Source organism: Girardinichthys multiradiatus, chromosome 5 (genome assembly GCF_021462225.1).
Source record: "Girardinichthys multiradiatus isolate DD_20200921_A chromosome 5, DD_fGirMul_XY1, whole genome shotgun sequence".
NCBI classification, from domain to species: Eukaryota; Metazoa; Chordata; class Actinopteri; order Cyprinodontiformes; family Goodeidae; genus Girardinichthys; species Girardinichthys multiradiatus.
Genome location: NC_061798.1, coordinates 44,672,169 through 44,695,452, shown reverse-complemented (window position 1 = coordinate 44,695,452; position 23,284 = coordinate 44,672,169). Strand labels below are relative to the sequence as shown.

General features: G+C 40.1%; 1 protein-coding gene across 1 annotated transcript; it reads right to left on the bottom strand.

Annotated features, from left to right (window-relative positions):
- Nucleotides 1-186: 186 nt before the first annotated feature.
- tmem154 (transmembrane protein 154) lies at nt 187-20,837 on the bottom strand. The gene is made up of 8 exons (XM_047364459.1): nt 20,569-20,837; nt 18,281-18,376; nt 17,760-17,810; nt 17,633-17,662; nt 17,297-17,476; nt 11,135-11,189; nt 10,832-10,908; nt 187-1,235 (listed from the first exon to the last, which is right to left on the bottom strand). The coding sequence occupies exons 1-8, from the start codon at nt 20,636-20,638 to the stop codon at nt 1,231-1,233; spliced, it is 564 nt and encodes a 187-aa protein (XP_047220415.1). The 5' UTR covers nt 20,639-20,837; the 3' UTR covers nt 187-1,230.
- Between the last annotated feature and the right edge of the window lie 2,447 nt (nt 20,838-23,284).

Below are 23,284 nucleotides of genomic sequence, written 5' to 3'. Positions count from 1 at the left end.
ACAATTTGAGTTTCAGGTGGAGTGAACTGAAGGTCATCTTGAAAGGGCAAAGAATCTTGGCTGAACCCATGAACCAAAATACCTCGAACCAAACCTGAACTCAGGCTTGTGGGATTTGCATCATGAATCTCTAAATTAGTTGAGACATATCCAGCTCATATTCTGAATAAAAGACCATACAGCAAATTACATTTTTATGAGGAAATTTTATTTATCAAACTAAAAAGCTTCACAAGCAAAACAACACTCGATACGGTATATATTTATAAAAAGTGACAATAATATATTTTGGTGTTGAAATAATAGTTCAAGTTCATGTCCAGTACTGCCAACTCTGAAAGAAAAACTCACACCTGTATTACTCGTTCACATCCAGCAATTTTAAAGGCAAAACAGGGGAAGAAAAGCTGTGAAAAGCATCAGGAGATAAGAGAAATTCACTCAGATACTCATCTGTTATCTGTGGGGGAATACAAATCTTATCAGCAGCAGCTTTTAGAGCGCAGCTTCAGCGAATAGGGCAATAATTTATCAAAAGCCTCGGAAGCTGGACTCTTTCGCTTCAATGATTCAGACATTCAAAATGAAAATGCTCTCTGGATAAATCCTGAGTGTTCGGCAAACAATAACAAACAGATGTTCTCTGTCATGCATGCCTACAATCTTCCTCATTACAACCTGCAGCTGGAGAGAGTCATGTAACATTTGAGCAAGAAGAAAAGCCACCGGGGGAGCCGTGAGCAGTCATCTGCAAGGGCTGGAGAAGGTTATTTTCCGATTACACGCCAAGCTGAACACACACTGTTTAACTGTGCGAAATTAAAGACACCAAGGACACATTTGGTAGTAAGAAGGTAGAGTTTTGTTTGGTTTAAAGGATCAATGAAAATGTGCATCAAAATACTGTGCATGGATCTAAATGAACCAGATGACACTAATCGTAAAAGAAATAGTCACTGATGGTCGTTAATGTAGTAGCAGTCTATCTTCACTGAGGGCAACCAGGAGATGTTCCTCCAGACGGCCTCTGAGATGGAGTTTGATTTCTCTTTGACGAAAAAACATGACTGATGCTTCATTGAATCATGTTCAGTGTAATACTGTTGGGTCCTGACAGTAAATAAGCCCCTCTGGAATGAAAATTTGTCAGACTTTTGCAGAAGAGTCGAAACATCAAAACCGGAAGCAAAGCATGTTTTGGGAAGTGTCCTGTCCTGATCAGAGCATCCTCTAACCTGTCAGAGAGAAATCAAAGGAGCAAAATCAGATCTGTAGTTGAACCACAGCTAAAACAATTAAAAACGGTGAAACAAACAACAAAAACGCAACCAGGTGGGCCACTGTCTAGATTTGAAATAAAGGTTTCAACAACAAATTCAATCAAGCAAATAATTTCTTCTTTATTTCATGTAGGCGTTTCAAATCAAAGTCACTCAAACACATTGCTACTTAAAAAACTGTGAACTCAAACAAATCCATATAAAATGTCTGGTAATTCACAAATTCTCATTGCTTTAAATTTCAGTATCTGGTGGGATTCTTTATTCCATGACAACAAGTACAACTGAATGTTTCCTCTGCCCACAGATCATTCCCATATATTCCCATATATTATAGAGTGAATTTTAGGAATAATTTAGATACAATTTTGGGATGCTAGTGGATTTCCCCCTTCATCCATTTTCCTTTCATATGTGTCTGTTAGAATAAAATCAGAACTTTGATTCTTGCACAAACTTTATACTTCTCTGTCATTGTTTCATGGAAACTTTCTCTTGGGTTAGCACAAAAATCAGTTAAAGTAAGCTGTTATGGTCCAAAACACGTCCCAACCATGACTCTACCACTGCCCTTCATTTTATTCAGGTGTGTTTGAGAAGGGATGCATCTAAAAGTTGCAGGATAGTAGCTCTCAGGGACTTGGGCACCCCTGATGTAAACAAAAAGGTATCTTGCAGTAAGCAGGAGATTTCTCCTGATAGTAGAATCACAAAGATGCAAAATTAGCAAGTCTGAAGCAGGGACCAGAGTTTAAGGTCTACTTTGGGTAATTTATGCCAAGTATTTTCTTATTTCCTTTTACAAAAACAGGAAAGCTTATTTTGTGAAACTTAGTTGAGATATGGCAACAAGTAAGAATCAGAAAATGATCTTTTGTAATTTTTAAATGTCTTGTTTCTGCCATGTTTTGTGCTGAAAGTAAAAATAACTCTGAGCATTTCCTTGTTAATCCTTCTTGATGCTGAGTGTGAAAAGCATCCTACCATGAATTTGCATATTAAACCCACCAGAAGTGTTTGCTGCTGAAAAGATCAGCAAACTTCCTGTTGACGTTTGCGATGGTGGGACAGAAACAGGCTTTTTCCCTGTCAAGTTCAGGGGAGCAGCTGCTTTCTGGTAGACGTTTCCTAACTTTTGTAGACCAACACCCATCTGCCTCACTTTCATCACATGTTTTCTTGTCTTTTTAATTTTTAAAAGTGGCTGTGAGAAATGGAGCTGTTTGAGTCATATTTGCAACCCAGGGAAACAAGAAGTGACCAAATACCAATAGATTCTGATCAAGAAAAATGTTTAAAAAAAATATATATATATATTTGTTATGTTATATTAATTTTTGTGACATCTATTTATTGTTTTAGTTTGGCAGAGAACAAATATACAGTTTTCTTTCTGTTGAGCACCATTTTAGCTTCAGTAAGCAGCTTCTATATCTATCAGATGGAGGGAACTAAATTAGCCTACAACTGGACTAATTTAATTCTGAAATACTTCAACAAAGATGTTTTCCTCAGCTTGTTAGGGTTACCTGGAAATACGCAGCTTAGTATTAGACTGAAGTGTTTTGTATTTTAAAGAAAACCCGATTGTTCAAGTTGCTTTGGGAAAAAGATCTGCCATAAAAGCAGCCTCAGCCACAGTTGGTTTGCTTGATTTGCTCCTTAATGTGAAGCTCTGTTTGGCCTGAGTGAGACAGGAATTTCCCAGGTTTGACAAACAGAGCACAGCTGCTGCAATAGATGGCACCGCATTGTGCAACAGCAGCAGCAGCAGTAGCATCACGTTTTCTTATGTTTTGAGATCCCTTACATAACCTAGTGTGTACAAAGTAACAAGTAACCTTTGGCCAGCTTTGGAAATAAAACCCTGAGAAAAAGCAGCCTGTAAATGAGGTTGGTCAACAGTCAGCGGACTGGACCTTGACCTCGCCTTCCCAGCGCTTCCAGTAAACGAGCACCGTTCCAGGGTTAGGTTGCACCACACTTCCAAGTGTGTATGCCTGTCGTAATCACTAGCAGATGTTATGGGTTTGTGCTCTCAGACATGCAAGATGACGAAAGTGTCCACAGTTCATCCGTCGCAGCTACACTGAAACCAGCTGGTGCATCACAACAAACAGTCTGTTTCTCAAAGTGATTGTCTGCATTTATCGTTCCAGAACCTGTATGGTATTTACTAGCAGGAATATAGGGAATGTTATTAATACTCAATATTTAAGGCTGCGAAGACTGCAGCTTGTCACTTCATAGATCATTTTTCATACTTACTGGCTGTTTTAGATAAGCAGCTTTTCCATAAAAACAGAAGGCATTTTAAAATATCTAAAGCTGCATTTTTATAATATCTATCCATTCTAAAGACACATGAAACAAATCATTTTTATCATTTTTGAATTAGGTAATACATTGTGGAACACAAAATCTTAAACCATCCCTCACTTCTTTGTCTCTCCTCTAAGGAGTCAGACATTCTAATAAAGTGGTCTTGGATATCAGTTCTTTGGGTTTTCTGATAGTCTCTAAGTGTTTTTCTGTGAACCTTTGATGCTTTTTCAGAAGAACGTTTCCCTTTTAATGTTTGTTAACAATAAAAGATCTCTGAATAAACTACAGGTCTTTTAGGGATACAAAGGCTCATAAACCCTAAGGATAAAGCTGTGTGGTGTCGACATGTATTATAAACCTAGAAGAAAACCTATTTTTGTTCGATTTTTTGGCATTTTGTTCTCAATCGTTTCTAATTTCTTGAGTTGAACCAAAGATAACATAGTTTACCAGAGATAAAACAGCAATAGTAATAATAACATTTGTATAACGTGGTATGCAGTAAATTTATTAATCTTTCCAATTCATGAATTTAAAAAATATATGAGTTTAATTGTTTTATTTAAATGTTTAATTAACTTAAATAATCAATTATTTGGGTTTTAATCTTTGTAAAATGTTATGTATTTAAATTCAGGTTGGAACCGTCATGTAAATAAAGGACATCCTATGTTTAGACATATAGAGATTTAATATCAGTTCAAATAAAGCTGAAGAATTCTAGTAATATAAATAAACAATAAAAACTAAAGAAAAGACATTTTAAATTTTACAGTAAAATATAATCAAAACAATGCAACTTCTGGTGGAGAATAAATTAGCACACCCCCACATTTACTCTAACTTAAAATGCCTAAAATTACCCACAGGCATATTTTATCACATCCATATAAAGATGACATCAGGAGGTTTATACTTTTTAAACCTCAGACATTTAGTTTGATGAATTCCTGACTGCTGTCTGAGGCCTTCAGACAGAAAACTTTAGCAATTTATGAGTCTGATATGTTTTAAAGAAGTCTCAAAATAATCTGATTTTAGCCATTCCACTGGATGAAAAGAATTGTCTTCAAGTGTAGGACATTCAAAACTATTGCCCTGAACGCAGACCGCAAGATGCTGAAAGTAGTCTCCAAAACAGAAAAACTTGACGCCTAGCCTAAAGTTTGCCAGAGAGAACGTAGACAAAGACAAGGACTTCTGGAAATAATGTGCTTTGGACAGATGTCCTACTGGAACAGAGGACATGGTCGGCATAAACCATAAACCACTCTAGGAAAAAAACTTCACACCAGCTGTGAAGCATGGAGGTGGACGTGTCATGGTTTGGAATGCTTTGCTGCAGCAGGGCTTGGCCAACTCATCATCACAGAATCCACCATATATTCCACCATGTATCAGATGAAGCTACAGAAAAATTTAAGCTGAAGCAGAACTGGGCCATGCTTCATTACATTGACCCAAAATATACCAGTAATCCACCAGAGTATTTGAGGATTAAGAAATTAAAAGTCCTGGGCTTAGTCAAAGCCCAGATCTTGATCTCATTGAGATGCTGTGAGGTGACCTGAAACTGGCAATATACAAGAAATCTCTCAAAACATCTCACACAGCTTTAAGTTTTGAGTGGGTTAAATGGTCCCAGAGACTGGTAGATGGCAACAAGAAGCATCACTGAATTTATTTTAGCCAAAAGCAGGTACGACTGGCTATTAGGAGGAAGGTGTCTTGATTTTTGCCTTGACTAGAAAGCACTTTTTTGTTCATTGATGATTAAAACAAAGTATTTTTTTTATTTTTACCCGCAATTTAATCACTTTTTGTTACAGATTTAAAAAATGATTTGACATCAATATGTAAACATTTTAACAGATTATTATTACATTAAAAAGATGTAAAATGTTAATGGAGTGTCTTGATTTTTATATATACCTGTAGCATTTACATAACGTAAAGTCGAGTATGACAGAGGGACATTTTAAATGACATTGATGATCAGGAGCTCTGAGGTCTAGAGCAACACTGACCTCTGCTGGATAAAGTATTCAAGAACATAGAGCTGTGACCTGTGGAGGGTTCAGAGTGCCAAATTACAATAAATAAAGGTAAATAAAGTCATGAAATAATTACTTAAATGTTTCGTTACTTTAATAACACTGGAAATACACTTATAATTTGTTGAATATAGAATTAATTATATGTGCCTCAATAAATATATTGATTTCATTTTAAAAAGCAGAAACAATTATTTTGCAATTTCATAAATTATTTCATGTTCCTGCGTTGGAAGCACATCATGAATTAATTTAAACTGTCACAAACCCATCAAAGTCAGAGGGGTTGAGTTTAGGCCAATCGAGGAAGGATAGTTGCTCTGGTCTGAAGTTGAAACATGGCGGCGCCCATAGAGGAGAAATTGAGTGAAGTTTCTAATGATTTGAAGAGATATTTTGAACCTCGCCAGACAATTAGAAGTGGGTGACGCTCTTCCAGATTATTTGGCAAGAAGAATTGAAGAAATTGTAGATGCTCTTGGGGTTATTTCTGCTCTTTTTGACCAAGATTTTGAGCAGAGAGTAATTGCCATTTTTCAAGAGGCTCTCCAACTCGTTTCTGGTAACATACCCCTCAACAACACACACCCGGTCCAGGATGGCTAACTTTTGATATTCCATCTGTTGTTCTGGAGGATTATGTGCTCTCTGGATTTAGGGCTCCCGAAATAGCGGCGAGGTTTGGTGTTTCAACGAGGACCATCAGGCGTCGACTGAGGGAAACCGGCCTGAGGGATTTTAAGTCACTGCTCTTCATTAGCTGGCGTCAATTAAAACTTATTCACTAACGTTTATTAGTAAAGTTTAATATAATGTTTTTGCTATGTCCCCATAGAAATGCAGATCTTTATTTAAGTTTATCTGATGAGGAGTTGGACCGGATGGTCAGTCAAGTCCACAGAAGTCATCCAAACTCCGGTGTTGTGCGAAATTCGGTTCCCCTGAAATAATCTGTTCCCCCTGAGTCTGGAGCGCGCACTGCAGCCAGAGAGACGGATCTTCACAGCTTTTCTGATCGATTTGTCAGAAACATATTCATGTCAAGGTTGTTACTTTATTTTTTTGATCAACAGCTCCTAGAAAAAAAAATTAATACATACAAAATGAACCTGGTTTTTGAGTTTTTTTTTTTTTTTTTTTTTTTGCACAGCTTCATGTTGTTTTGCCGAAAGAATCCGTGTCCAACTTGTGTCATGTTCACTTCAACCTGACGGACATCAGCCAGCCACCAAACACTGTTTTCCAGCACGTCGTGTTTATTTATACTTTTTTAAATTACTGATATAAAACAATGGATGCTCACTCTGCTGGACACGAAAAGTCAGGCTTCCTGAAGAGATGAGAGTGTAGCTTGTTTTTCTGGTAAATCGCGTTCTAATGTAAAATATGACAAAATACTGCATTCAAGAAAGATATTTCTAGTAGCTAATTTTTGATCGGTAATGTCTGATGTTTTGTCTAAAATAATCAACTCTAGCAGATTTATTATTTAAGTACTTTACATATTCCTATATCAAACATACTGTCCCTGTCGTATGAGAAAATATTTCCTCTCTTTTAAAAAGAGGGAAAAAATGTTTATAAGAACATCAAAGGGGAACACAGTCTTCCAGCCTGACGCTTAAACCTCGTAATGTTTTGTTACCCCATGGGACAGGGATTACCCAATCACCTTATGCTTTGGGTCGATCATTCCTCACATCATACACAACTATTTTTCTGAATGTGGACACATTTGCTCTTTATTTGCCAGAGTTACAGCGGCTGTGAAGCTTTTCTTAAAGCTTCATCAATCATATTCGCTGTTTCTCTCAGAAGCTCTGGACATGATTTTGAAACCTCGCTCATTGTGCCCAGGTGGGGTAACAGTAAGGAATTTCTCCGAAAGCTTACGCGGGCAAGCTTTTGTTGCCTTTCTTCCTAATTTGTGGTAAATAGTGCCACCTACAGAATTGGAGTGTATTAGCAGGTTCTGTGTCAACCCATTTTCTGGCATCCATTACTCTGGCCTTGCTGTGTTTAACCAATTGAACGTTAGGGCGTGTTGAAGAGTAACAGTTACAGTTTAAATTAATTCATGATGTGCTTCCAACACAGGAACACGAAATAATTTATTAAATTATGAAATAATTAGTTATGCTTTTTAAAGTGAAATCAATATATTTATTTGAGGCACATATAATTAATTCTATATTTAATAAATTATTTGTGTATTTTGTTTCCGGTTTTATGAAATTAAGGACTCGTACTCGTACTCGTTGTCTTCCGCTTATCCGGGACAGGGTCGCGGGGGCAGCAGACTTAGCAGAGACGCCCAGACATCCCTCTCCCCAGACACCTCCTCCAGTTCTTCCAGGGGGAGCCCAAGGCGTTCCCAGGCCAGCCGAGAGACATAGTCCCTCCAGCATGTCCTGGGCCGTCCCCTGGGCCTCCTCCCGGTGGGACGTGCCTGGAACACCTCCCGAGGAAGGCGTCCAGGAGGCATCCGGTATACAGGTCCTTCTCAAAATATTAGCATATTGTGATAAAGTTCATTATTTTCCATAATGTCATGAGGAAAATTTAACATTCATATATTTTAGATTCATTGCACACTAATTGAAATATTTCAGGTCTTTTATTGTCTTAATACGGATGATTTTGGCATACAGCTCATGAAAACCCAAAATTCCTATCTCACAAAATTAGCATATTTCATCCGACCAATAAAAGAAAAGTGTTTTTGATACAAAAAACGTCAACCTTCAAATAATCATGTACAGTTATGCACTCAATACTTGGTCGGGAATCCTTTTGCAGAAATGACTGCTTCCTCCAGACTCTGGCACCTTGATTTCCGAATGACATGCAGAATTTGCTTTCATCCGAAAAAAGTACTTTGGACCACTGAGCAACAGTCCAGTGCTGCTTCTCTGTAGCCCAGGTCAGGCGCTTCTGCCGCTGTTTCTGGTTCAAAAGTGGCTTGACCTGGGGAATGCGGCACCTGTAGCCCATTTCCTGCACACACCTGTGCACGGTGGCTCTGGATGTTTCTACTCCAGACTCAGTCCACTGCTTCCGCAGGTCCCCCAAGGTCTGGAATCGGCCCTTCTCCACAATCTTCCTCAGGGTCCGGTCACCTCTTCTCGTTGTGCAGCGTTTTCTGCCACACTTTTTCCTTCCCACAGACTTCCCACTGAGGTGCCTTGATACAGCACTCTGGGAACAGCCTATTCGTTCAGAAATTTCTTTCTGTGTCTTACCCTCTTGCTTGAGGGTGTCAATAGTGGCCTTCTGGACAGCAGTCAGGTCGGCAGTCTTACCCATGATTGGGGTTTTGAGTGATGAACCAGGCTGGGAGTTTTAAAGGCCTCAGGAATCTTTTGCAGGTGTTTAGAGTTAACTCGTTGATTCAGATGATTAGGTTCATAGCTCGTTTAGAGACCCTTTTAAGGATATGCTAATTTTGTGAGATAGGAATTTTGGGTTTTCATGAGCTGTATGCCAAAATCATCCGTATTAAGACAATAAAAGACCTGAAATATTTCAGTTAGTGTGCAATGAATCTAAAATATATGAATGTTAAATTTTCATCATTACATTATGGAAAATAATGAACTTTATCACAATATGCTAATATTTTGAGAAGGACCTGTAGATGCCCGAGCCACCACAACTGGCTCCTCTCGATGTGGAGGAGCAGCGGCTCTACTCCGAGCCCCTCCCGGATGGCCGAGCTCCTCACCCTATCTCTAAGGGAGTGCCCGGCCACCCTACGGAGGAAGCTCATTTCCGCCGCTTGTATCCGGGATCTCATTCTTTCGGTCATGACCCAAAGTTCATGGCCATAGGTGAGGGTAAGAACGTAGACCGACCGGTAAATCGAGAGCTTCGCTTTTTGGCTCAGCTCTCTCTTCACCACAACGGACCGGCACAGCGCCCCCATTACTGCGGGAGCCGCACCGATCCGTCTGTCGATCTCCCGCTCCATTCTTCCCTCACTCGTGAACAAGACCCCGAGATACTTAAACTCCTCCACTTGAGGCAGGAACTCCCCTCCAACCTGAAGAGGACAAGCCACCCTTTTCCGGTCGAGTACCATGGGCTCGGACTTGGAGGAGCTGATCCTCATCCCAGCCGCTTCAAACTCGGCTGCGAACCGCCACAGCGCATGCTGTAGGTCTTGGCTAGAGGGGGCCAGCAGGACCACGTCATCCGCAAACCAGACCCCCTCGGGCCCTTGGCTGCGTCTAGAAATCCTGTCCATAAAAGTTATGAACAGGACCGGTGACAAAGGGCAGCCCTGCCGGAGTCCAACATGCACTGGGAACAGGTCCGACTTAGTGCCGGCAATGCAGACCAAACTCCTGCTCCGCTCGTACAGGGACCAGATGGCCCCTAATAAAGGGCCCCCGATTCCATACTCCTGGAGCACCCCCCACAGGGCATCACGAGGGACACAGTCGAATGCCTTCTCCAGGTCCACAAAACACATGTGGACCGGTTGGGCAAACTCCCATGAACCCTCGAGCACCCAGTAGAGGGTATAGAGCTGGTCCAGTGTTCCACGGCCGGGACGAAAACCACACTGCTCCTCCTGAAGCCGAGGTTCGACTATCGGCCGGACTCTCCTCTCCAATACCCTGGCGTAGGCCTTACCAGGGAGGCTGAGGAGTGTGATCCCCCTGTAGTTGGAGCACATCCTCCGGTCACCCTTCTTATGAAGGGGGACCACCACCCCAGTCTGCCAGTCCAGAGGCACTGTCCCCGACCGCCACGCAATGTTGAAGAGGCGTGTCAACTATGAAAGCCCCACAACATCCAGAGACTTGAGGTACTCAGGGCGGATCTCATCCACCCCCGAAGCCTTGCCACCGCGGAGCTTTTTAACCACCTCGGTGACTTCAGCCTGGGTGATGAAAGAGTCCAACCCCGAGTCCCCAGCCTCTGTTTCCACCACGGAATGCGTGATGGCAGGATTGAGGAGATCCTTGAAGTACTCCTTCCACCGCCCGATAATGTCCTCAGTCGAGGTCAGCAGCCTCCCACCCCCACTATAAATTAATGACACATTTAAATAATTATTTCATGACTTATTTATTTATTGTAATTTGGCACTCTGAACCCTCCACAGTGAGCTGAATAAAACTGAATTTTTTTTTGCCACATTATAAAAAAAGAGTTGAAACCTACTGTCTTTTTTCATCCACTGATTCAATTCATCCATTTCCAGCTCCAGCACAGATGGTACATCGTCTTCAAACATTGGCCTGCGACACATGAATGCACACACAAAGAGTCTTCAGAAAACCTCAGAAGACTGTCAGAAATATTTCGGATGCTGATTCTGACCACAAGGTTTGACTTGAACCTAAGTTTGGTTGCAATAACAGAAAATTACAGAGACATGGTAATGTTTTTACAAAGCATTGGACAGAAAAGATTTTTACAACGACAGCCACTAATTCTGTATGTTAGCAGATGGTTTAAACTTACATGGGCACCTTTTCTGTGCTGGATCCATCCAAATGTGGGTCTTCTTTACTCAGCTCTGGAAGAGAAACCAATTACAGTGATTTTAAACACAGCAAGAACTCAAATTAGTTAAATTAGTTGTAGTTTTTTATTTCACAAAAACCTACCTACTTACTTGACCCCCTACCTACCTACTTATCTATCTACCTACCTACAGTACAGACCAAACGTGTGGACACACCTTCTCATTCAAAGAGTTGTCTTTATTTTCATGACTATGAATATTTTAGCTTCACACTGAAGGCATCAAAACTATGAATTAACACATGTGGAATTATATACTGAACAAAAAAGTGTGAAACAACTGAAAATATGTCTTATATTCTAGGTTCTTCAAAGGAGCCACCTTTTGCTTTGATTACTGCTCCGCACACTCTTGGTATTCTGTTGATGAGCTTCAAGAGGTAGTCACCTGAAATGGTTTTCACTTCACAGGTGTGCCCTGTCAGGTTTAATAAGTGGGATTTCAAGCCTTATAAATGGGGTTGGGACCATGAGCTGTGTTGTGCAGGAGGTGGATACAGTACACAGGTGATAGTCCTACTGAATAGACTGTTAGAGTTTGTATTATGGCAAGAAAAAAGCAGCTAAGTAAAGAAAAACAAGTGGCCATCATTACTTTAAGAAATGAAGGTCAGTCAGTCTCAACAATTGGGAAAACTTTGAAAGTGTCCCCAAGTGCAGTCGCAAAAACCATCAAGCGCTACAAAGAAACTGGCTCACATGAGGACCGCCCCAGGAAAGGAAGACCAAGAGTCACCTCTGCTGCGGACGATAAGTTCATCCGCGTCACCAGCCTCAGAAATCGCAGGTTAACAGCAGCTCAGATTAGAGAACAGGTCAATGCCACACAGAGTTCTAGCAGCAGACACATCTCTAGAACAACTGTTAAGAGGAGACTGTGTGAATCAGGCCTTCATGGTAAAATAGCTGCTAGGAAACCACTGCTGAGGACAGGCAACAAGCAGAAGAGACTTGTTTGGGCTAAAGAACACAAGGAATGGACATTAGACCAGTGGAAATCTGTGCTTTGGTCTGATGAGTCCAAGTTTGAGATCTTAGGTTCCAACCACCGTGTCTTTGTGCGGTGCAGAAGAGGTGAACGGATGGACTCTACATGCCTGGTTCCCACCGTGAAGCATGGAGGAGGAGGTGTGATGGTGTGGGGGTGCTTTGCTGGTGACACTGTTGGGGATTTATTCAAAATTGAAGGCATAATGAACCAGCATGGCTACCACAGCATCTTGCAGCAGCATGCTATTCCATCCGGTTTGCGTTTAGTTGGACCATCATTTATTCTTCAACAGGACAATGACCCCAAACACACCTCCAGGCTGTGTAAGGGCTATTTGACCAAGAAGGAGAGTGATGGGGTGCTGCGCCAGATGACCTGGCCTCCACAGTCACTGGACCTGAACCCGATCGAGATGGTTTGGGGTGAGCTGGACCGCAGAGTGAAGGCAAAAGGGCCAACAAGTGCTAAGCATCTCTGGGAACTCCTTCAAGACTGTTGGAAAACCATTTCAGGTGACTACCTCTTAAAGCTCATCAACAGAATACCAAGAGTGTGCGGAGCAGTAATCAAAGCAAAAGGTGGCTACTTTGAAGAACCTAGAACATAAGACATATTTTCAGTTGTTTCACACTTTTTTGTTCAGTATATAATTCCACATGTGTTAATTCATAGTTTTGATGCCTTCAGTGTGAAGCTACAATATTCATAGTCATGAAAATAAAGAAAACTCTTTGAATGAGAAGGAGTGCCCAAACGTTTGGTCTGTACTGTGTGTGTGTGTCTCTATATATATATATATATATATCTATCTATATACAGGTCCTTCTCAAAATATTAGCATATTGTGATAAAGTTCATTATTTTTCATAATGTCATGATGAAAATTTAACATTCATATATTTTAGATTCATTGCACACTAACTGAAATATTTCAGGTCTTTTATTGTCTTAATACGGATGATTTTGGCATACAGCTCATGAAAACCCAAAATTCCTATCTCACAAAATTAGCATATCATTAAAAGGGTCTCTAAACGAGCTATGAACCTAATCATCTGAATCAACGAGTTAACTCTAAACACCTGCAAAAGATTCCTGAGGCCTTTAAAACTCCCAGCCTGGTTCATCACTCAAAACCCCAATCATGGGTAAGACTGCCGACCTGACTGCTGTCCAGAAGGCCACTATTGACACCCTCAAGCAAGAGGGTAAGACACAGAAAGACATTTCTGAACAAATAGGCTGTTCCCAGAGTGCTGTATCAAGGCACCTCAGTGGGAAGTCTGTGGGAAGGAAAAAGTGTGGCAGAAAACGCTGCACAACGAGAAGAGGTGACCGGACCCTGAGGAAGATTGTGGAGAAGTGCCGATTCCAGACCTTGGGGGACCTGCGGAAGCAGTGGACTGAGTCTGGAGTAGAAACATCCAGAGCCACCGTGCACAGGCGTGTGCAGGAACTGGGCTACAGGTGCCGCATTCCCCAGGTCAAGCCACTTTTGAACCAGAAACAGCGGCAGAAGCGCCTGGCCTGAGCTACAGAGAAGCAGCACTGGACTGTTGCTCAGTGGTCCAAAGTACTTTTTTCGGATGAAAGCAAATTCTGCATGTCATTCAGAAATCAAGGTGCCAGAGTCTGGAGGAAGACTGGGGAGAAGGAAATGCCAAAATGCCAGAAGTCCAGTATCAAGTACCCACAGTCAGTGATGGTCTGGGGTGCCGTGTCAGCTGCTGGTGTTGGTCCACTGTGTTTTATCAAGGGCAGGGTCAATGCAGCTAGCTATCAGGAGATTTTGGAGCACTTCATGCTTCCATCTGCTGAAAAGCTTTATGGAGATGAAGATTTCATTTTTCAGCACGACCTGGCACCTGCTCACAGTGCCAAAACCACTGGTAAATGGTTTACTGACCATGGTATCACTGTGCTCAATTGGCCTGCCAACTCTCCTGACCTGAACCCCATAGATAATCTGTGGGATATTGTGAAGAGAACGTTGAGAGACTCAAGACCCAACACTCTGGATGAGCTAAAGGCCGCTATCGAAGCATCCTGGGCCTCCATAAGACCTCAGCAGTGCCACAGGCTGATTGCCTCCATGCCACGCCGCATTGAAGCAGTCATTTCTGCAAAAGGATTCCCGACCAAGTATTGAGTGCATAACTGTACATGATTATTTGAAGGTTGACGTTTTTTGTATTAAAAACACTTTTCTTTTATTGGTCGGATGAAATATGCTAATTTTGTGAGATAGGAATTTTGGGTTTTCATGAGCTGTATGCCAAAATCATCCGTATTAAGACAATAAAAGACTTGAAATATTTCAGTTAGTGTGCAATGAATCTAAAATATATGAATGTTAAATTTTCATCATTACATTATGGAAAATAATGAACTTTATCACAATATGCTAATATTTTGAGAAGGACCTGTATATATATAGAGAGAGAGAGAGCTTTATGTGGCAGGAGCAGAGATGTTCACAAGCCATTTTTCCCCAGTCCAATTTTTGTCTCAAGTCTCTAACAACTTAAATACACATTTTCTCCTTAAATCCATGACACTCAGGTCACCTTTAACCCTGCATCACTGTAGGTTAGGAATCCAAACCTGTACTGTTTGGACTCAGGCCTGATTCAACACAAACGTTTAATAAAAAAAGTTAATGTTTAGTAACTGTTTTTTCTTCTTCTTATGAACATTTAATTTATCATCCGAAAATCAGCTAAAAGGCTAATTTATATTATGTGGAAAATTGTTCAAATATAACATTTACTCCATTAGAAATATAAATAGGCCTTTATGAAAAATAACAGAAAGAGATTAAAACCTGTTAATATTGACTTACTGATTGAATCAAACACAGTGCTTTTATAATCTTGTGAATGACTAAATTAACACCAGTTAATCCCCGTTTTCACATTGCCCGCTCCTTCATTATATATTACACTAAATCTGGCTTGGAGGGTTTTCTTCTCCTCACTCTGAGCCAGAGAATTTTTTCTAATTGGGAAACAATTTTCTAATTCCACAGTTCAAACATTTGTTCACGATTCTAAATAATACAGTTGTTCAAATTTAGGGTATAAACTACAACATAAATGAACGAGACAGCATATCAGTAAATAAATTAGCTTTAAACGTCTCAGTGAACGGAACAGGAAGTGCTTTTATTTTCATACTTTTAGCCGGAAGTGTCCATGTAATGTTGCAGCTAGCTTAACAGCGAGAGAATATCAGAGGTTATTCACATTTATTTTGTCCTAAAATTATTCAGTCACTCATTAAAGCATTCAGTTGGAGAGACTTTCGTGTAGTCATTATTTCACTCCTCATTAAAATAGATAAAAACTGTTAATAACACTCGAGTCTCAGACCAGGACTCCAAGTCAAGTTTTAAGTCTTTAGGGCACAAATCTAAGTCTTTTATTTTTGCCACTTAAATGTGACTCGAGTCAAGAGTCTCAAACTCAAGAAGCGAAATCTGGACAAGAGGTAATAGAAATGATCTGGTCTTGCATTTAATTCACAAACTTAATCTCGTCTATTAAAGCAGGGGTTATGACAGTTTGCTGCTTTGGGGCCTGCAGGCTTGTTAACACAGTGCCAGGATGGAAAGACATCAGTAATGAACTCAGAGGTCGAAAGAAATTAGCCGCTCCTCCTGATTCTGCATGGAAATGGCTTTAAGGTAATTTCCAAACAAACAAATAAACTCCATCATTCTAGAGGAAGAAAGATTTTTCAGAAGTCTCAGATTGGATTTTTCAATAAATTATTGAATGAATTAATTAATCAATCAACCAATCGATCATTATTTATTTATAAAGCACTTAAGGGTGGCATAAAACAAGGGTGGCACAAAGTGCTTACATAAGATAAAAAACAGGAAGTAAGAAAAACAAACAATTAGCAGCAAGGACAAAATGAACAAATAAAAACTAAATACTGAGCTATCTAAGGCTAAGTATGTAAAAATGTACAGAAATGTGTATTTAACAGAGGTGATGTTGGTCTGAAGGACCAGAGAAACTCAGCTGTGATAAAGATTGCTCAGTTAGAGTTAAAGTTCACAACAGGACAAGGAAAGACTAAGCAAGTGTGGTTTGTGTAAAAGAGTTGCAATGTTACTCTAAAAAAAGAATATGGCAGTGAAACGTAGGTTTGCAATGTTGCAACTGAATGAATCAGATTTGAAGAACAAGGTCCTATAGGGACAGACGAGCCTGAAATGGTTGGATATCAAGCACAGCACCATCTTTGGTGAAATCCAACCAGAGCTATAAAAAACATGGTGATGTAGGTGTGATGATTAGGGCTTCTTTAGCAGCCACTTGACTGGGGAAATTTAATTGAGTTGACCACAAACTCCTCTGCATATCAAAGTATTCTAGACTGACAGCTGAAGCTAAACTAAATTGGCTCACAAAACAGCACAGAATAAAATCTTTAACAGAATTAAACAGAAATGAAAAAGGTGCATCAATGGCCCAGTTAAAGACCTCAAACAGACAGAAATGTTGTTGTGCAAACTTAAGAGAGCTGTACAAAAGTAAGTGTCTGCAGACCTCAGTGAGTTGAACCAACCATATAAAGGAGAGTGAGTAAAACATCCTCCTCAACAATTTGAAAGACTGAAAGTCAGACAGAAAGCAGCTTCTGAGAGTAACTGCTGCTAAAGGAGGTTCAACAAACTGTCGGATCATCTTTAAATTCACGATTGTTTAATAACTAATGACAGTGTGGAATCTGTTAGATTTTAATGAATGGTTTTAATTGTCCTCATACATAAAACCATTAAGTAAGGGAGGATATTATGACCCTAAATCTGAGGTTCAGATTATGTTTATGTCATTGCTTTCTGATGTTTCTTTAGATGGGTTTTACATAACAGTTTTATCTTTTTTGCAGTGGCAGCAGCAGCTGCTTTAATCTGTCACCACATGAAATGTCTACAGGTTGACAAGAAGAAAAAATTGAAACATGGATGTTTTGAATGTTTTAAGGATTCAAAAACATTCAAATTCACTTGGACCCAGGACTGAAAGGACAAAATGTTTTGTTGTTTATTCTGTGATAATGTGAGAACAACTTCCCCAATGTAGCACACTCACCTTGGTTCTCCGCTTTTTTATTGCGCCAGCGCATGATGAAAATGCCGCAAACAATGGCGCCAAGGATTACAACTGCCAGAACCGCAGGAATCAGGATGAGAGAGATATCTAACTCGTCAACTTCTTCTTCTGCTGGATCTGTTAAATTTAAATTATCTCCAACACTTCTTGGTAAAGTATCTGCAGAAACATGCCAGAGAAAACATCATAGAACCAGACTTTAACTAGACATTTGAGGCATTTTAGCTCATTGACTTTGATGTTAGCTGTACCCATACAGCTACCTAGAAGCATATAGACATAATGAAATGATACAGAAGAAGTAGGTTGACTCACCAGGTTCGCCTGAACCAGGATCTTCAATTTCTTCAAATGGAACCAAATAGAACAAAAATGAATAAAAGAAAAGAGAAGGAACCAAAAACAGTCATCTAATACAAAGGAGAGGCACCTGTGGGTTTACCTGTTTCTGGAGGGCTGCTTGTGGTGTAAGGAATTAAGGCGTGATCTTCATCTGAGATCAACAAAAACCAGTTTGTGTCACACAGTAAAATGGATATAAATTTAAAACACAACACAAATATACATAAATGTCAAGGTTAGACGGGCCATGATCTCTATGGTGAAGACAAGTTCAAAGGTCCAGTTCTGCCTCAGCTTTATTTGTATTTTTTACGGTTGGTCTAACATTTTCTTCAAATGCAAATGGTTTCTTCCCTCAGAATTAAGACTTCTTTGAATTTAGTCTTTGGATCCTTCATTTATTCCTGTTACTTCTGCCACAGGATAATCTTTTGCGTCATTATAATTCATTTATATGACAAATTTATAAGTCTGACAAGTTGTTTCAGCTTTGAAATGGTTAAGAAAACCCAAACAACCCAATAAATCTTATTTAGCAGTGACTTTAGTGATCACATAGTACTGGAAACATCTTATTTTCTCATAGGATTATTCTTCTGGATTTTATTTTCTTGGTCTTACCTTGGCTCTCATCATCATCACCATCTTTTAGGACCTCCCCATCTGCTGTCGCGTTACCTGGCGTAGTGGTGTCTGTGGAGGCATCTTCACAAAATGCTGCAATGAGACCTCACGTTACTTCAAGCACACTTATAGTGATAGAAAAAGACACTAACTCTAAACACTTGAAAGCATCCTTTATAGTTTTACTATACACTAATTTTATAAAAACACAGGAAATATGATTTAAAATGTGATCATTCTGTCAAAAATTACCACATAGACAATGAAAGCACTCTTGCACATGTGTTGGCAATGCAGAAACTGCATTTGATGATTTTTATGTTTCGGAGTTAAAAGTCAGCATCTAATTTTAGATTTTAAGAGATCAACAACAAACTGTCTGGAATAGTCTTGAAGTGGATCAACTCATATCTCAGTAATAGCAAATTCTTTGTAAATATTGTAACTGCTCAGTAGAATGTTATAATCTAAACTACGGTGTTCCACAAGGCTCAGTTCTAGGTCCCACACTGTTTTAAATCTTTATATGCTAAGGTTGGATGGTGTCCTCAGGAGACATGGCATTAATTTTCATTGCTACGCTGATGACGCACAGCTTTATATTGCATCCAGTGTGTCCTGATGACCCCGGACCCATTAAGGCATTATTAAATGTTTTTTAGATTTTAAGCCAGTTTTGTCCCTTATCTCAATCAGGACAAAACTGAACGTTTATTTATTGGCACAGACATTCAGTTCAGTTCAAATAACATTGGCATCAGATTTATGTTTTCATTTAGTTACTTTTATTACTGTTTAAATTATTAATTATCATGGCAGGCACTGTCATACGATTTTGAAAAACCTGTTTATTATTTTAGATTTTATTTTTAGCAAGTTGGTTTTGCATGTTTACTGTTTAGGTCAATCCACTACTACTGTATGTTGGTGTTAATATGAATTTAATTGTAATCTATTTTCTCTGTTAAAATATAAAAATGAATCTAATGTTTCCTCACTAATCCAAATAATTGCATTTTACAGTTACTCATCCCCATAACTGATTGATTAATCTCTCTCTTTTAATGCATCATAATTTTATTATCAACACAATCATGTGTAACTTTGTTAATGTAGTTTATTTTTAATTTGTGTGTCTCTAGTGGTTTTAACCATCTGTCATTAACCCATGAAAAGCACTTTGTGTTACACATGGCTGTATGAAAAGTGCTCAATAAATAAAGTTTGATTGATTGAAGAAGGGACATCTGGACATGTAGCTAAAGATTATAGACTTTCCGACACCAAACGTTCCTATATCTGCCATTTGCTCTCTCATTTGACCAAATCCTGTTCAGGTCCCTGGTCACACTCTTCCCCCTAGGCTTCTCACTCCATCTCAGCCAACTCTTCCTCACTTGTCTAGACATTATTTGTCTTCTCCTGTGTTTTGATTCGTCCCATAGGTCTCAAATGTTCCACTTTTATGTGTGCCCATGTAATAGAAAGAATATGTAGCTTTTATGCCAGATTTCATTATACCCAACATACATCAGGTGGTCAGTGATTTATGGTATGGATTAACTAGGGTTTGTCATAAAAGTGACAAACATAAACCTTACTTTTGGGTTTTTAAGGTACAACGGTTCTGTATGAAAATGTAAGCAGAAACGTGTTCACTGACAGTGTTATTGTGTGAAAATGAGAAATGTAAAAGTGTGACTATAGATTGGACAAAAGCATGTTAGAGAAAAAACTGTATCACTAAAAAAAATGAGTCACACAGGAACTCTGGACTTCCGTCTGAACAAAGAGTTGCAAAATAAATCCAAAGTGTTACCAAATTCAGTAATTACCCAGAGCAGAGAAGGTGGAGAAATTTGTTCTCAAACAGAAGCTATTCCCAAAGACTTCATTCATTTTATTTAATCTGATCTAATGATTATCTAAGAGATTATTGAACTGTGACATTTGGGGAAAAAATGAGTCAGGCTGAGCTTATTTTAAAGTCATAAACCTAAAAAAAACAGATTCCAATGAATTATGTTTCGGGCATGAAGATCAACAGAGAAGAAGATGAACCTGGAAGGGACATCTTGTGCTTTTTGGTGGAAGTCTGCTTAAATCTGAGGCAAGATATATCCTGGCTTTTTCAGCTAAAAACAGGTTTCTGTCAAAAGGAATTAATGGTGATAAAGTCAGAGGAGGATCAGAGAGAAAGGGGAAAGCAGGGAGTGGAGACAAAAAATAACACAGTTGTCTTCTGTTCATTTAAAGAAAAGAGAAGCGGTTATTTCTCCTCCTACCTGTCCCAGTCAGACGGCTGAACAGCAGCAGCAGAAACAGCAGAGGGGTCTTCAGCCAGGGGCCTCTCATGTTATCAAGCCGAGACCTACTGTGCCATTCTGAGTCCGCTTCCTCCTGTTCTGTCACAGCATCACACTTCCTGATCTGACTTAATATTTTTTTTTTAACAAAGCCACACAAACACACCCACAGGCTCACTCAGATAGCTCTTGGATATGATGCAACAAGCTGTATTTGCTTGTAGCTACAAGTCTAGCGGCTCCCCAGCTGCAGAGCGATCACATTCCTTTTAGTCAGGTAGGTAACGGTGTTGAAGCGGGGGAGCTAACTTTGAGGAAGGAAAAACTCCTTCCAAAGATCGCTCAGCTAGTGCCAGCAGGTCAGGTGTCTCTTGTCAAACAACACAAGCCTCGGTGAGGCTCTGAATTCACAATGTGTGCTTCTTCCAGGATCCTCAACCACACCATGTGGTAGATTAACAACTACGTATCTGAGGGTCATGCTGTTGCAATTATCTCCGGGCCGGTGGCCTACTTTCAGTAAAAGAAGGCTCCAAAGTGTTTTCTTCATGCCAGGACAGAGACGGGACAGAGGGATGTGTTTCGACATGAATGCTGTAGCCCGTTTTATCTGTCAAACTGGCTTCGTTTTGCACAACAAAAATGGCATTGAAAACAAATAATGCGTTTTTTTTTTTCTGGAGGCTGGTATCACAAGAGATGGGCAATGTCAAATGATGCCTTCATGGATAACTGGAAGAAACAAACAAACAGAAATTCTTTAAAATAAGTAGAAATGGGAAAAGTTACATACCAACCAATCCCCCCTAATGTCTTGATATTGTCATTTCAAGAAGTCAAAGTTTCTTGTAATAATTATCTTCTTTAGGCTTTCTGAAAGTCTGTCAAGGTTCTTCTTTGGGAAAGATGTTGCACAGTGTATTTTAAGAAATGAGAGACAAAACCGAACTAAAACACTACATCAGTAGATGAACAGTATCTGTAAGAAGTAGAAAGAAATGCAGCAAAGACCCCACAGATGCATCCTCAGTACATAACCTACAGATGCATCACAATAAATTAGAATATAATAGGAAAGTTTATTTTTTTCTGTAATTTAATTAAAAAAGTTAAACCAAGGTAATAATAGATTAAATAAAGACAGATATATTAAAACATTGATTTCTATTACTTTTAGCTTACAGTTAATAAAAATCCAAAGCTCTGTTCCTCGGAATCTCCAGTATTACATAAGATTAAGAAGATAAAAAAGAATATATATATATATATATATATATATATATATATTCTGTACAAAGTTGAATGTGTTGACAACAAAATCACACAAAAATCATCAATGGAAATCAAATGTATTAACCAATGGAGGCCTGGATTTGGAGTCACACACAAAATTAAAGTGTAAAAACACACTAGAGGCTGATCCAACTTTGATGTAATGTCCTTAAAACAAGTCAAAATGAGGCTCAGTATTGTGTGTGGCCTCCACGTGTCTGTATGACCTCCCTACAACGCCTGGTCATGCTCCTGATGAGACGGTGGATGGTCTCCTGAGGGATCTCCTCCCAGACCCGGACTAAAGCATCCGCCAACTCCTGGTGGTTGGAGCGAGACATGATGTCCCAGATGTGCTCAATCGGATTCAGGTCTGGGGAACGGGCGGGCCAGTCCATAGCTTCAATGTCTTCATCTTGCAGGAACTGCTGACACACTCCAGCCACATGAGGTCTAGCATTGTCCTGCATTAGGAGGAACCCAGGGCCAACCGCACCAGCATATGGTCTCACAAGGGGTCTGAGGATCTCATCTCGGTACCTAATGGCAGTCAGGCTACCTCTGGTGAGCTCATGGAGGGCCGTGATGCCCTCCAAAGAAATGCCACCCCACACCATTACTGACCCACTGCCAAACCGGTCATGCTGAAGGATGTTGCAAGCAGCAGATCGCTCTCCACGGTGTCTCCAGACTCTGTCACGTCTGTCACATGTGCTCAGTGTGAACCTGCTTTCATCTGTGAAGAGCACAGGGCGCCAGTGGTGAATTTGCCAATCCTGGTGTTCTCTGGCAAATGCCAAGCGTCCTGTATGGTGTTCGGCTGTGAGCACAACCCCCATTTGTGGATGTCGGGCCCTCATACCATCCTCATGGAGTCGGTTTCTAACCGTTTGTGCAGACACATGCACATTTGTGGCCTGCTGGAGGTCATTTTGCAGGGTTCTGGCAGTGCTCCTCCTGTTCCTCCTTGCACAAAGGTGGAGGTAGCGGTCCTGCTGTTGGGTTGTTGTCCTCCTACAGCTTCCTCCACAGCTCCTGGTGTACTGGCCTGTCTCCTGGTAGCGCCTCCAGGCTCTGGACACTACGCTGACCGACACAGCAAACCTTCTTGCCACAGCATTGATGTGCCATCCTGAATGAGCTGCACTACCTGAGCCACTTGTGTGGGTTGTAGAGTCCGTCTCATGTTACCATGAGTGTGAAAGCACCACCAACATTCAAAAGTGACCAAAACATCAGCCAGAAAGCAGCGATACTGATAAGTGGACTGTGGTCCCCACCTGCAGAACCACTCCTTCATTGAGTGTGTCTTGCTAATCGCCAAAGATTTCCCCCTGTTGTCTTTTCCATTTGCACAACATCATGTGAAATTGATTGTCAATCAGTGTTGCTTCCTAAGTGGACAGTTTGATTTCACAGAAGT

What these genes read in the sequence shown, in the direction of transcription:
- tmem154 (XM_047364459.1), bottom strand. Translation starts at nt 20,638, where the DNA reads ATGAGAGGCCCCTGGCTGAAGACCCCTCTGCTGTTTCTGCTGCTGCTG. An exon ending in CAGCCGTCTGACTGGGACAG is followed by an intron (nt 18,377 to 20,568) that starts GTAGGAGGAGAA and finishes GTCTCATTGCAG; the next exon opens with CATTTTGTGAAGATGCCTCC. An exon ending in AGCACAGAAAAGGTGCCCAT is followed by an intron (nt 10,909 to 11,134) that starts GTAAGTTTAAAC and finishes CATGTGTCGCAG; the next exon opens with GCCAATGTTTGAAGACGATG.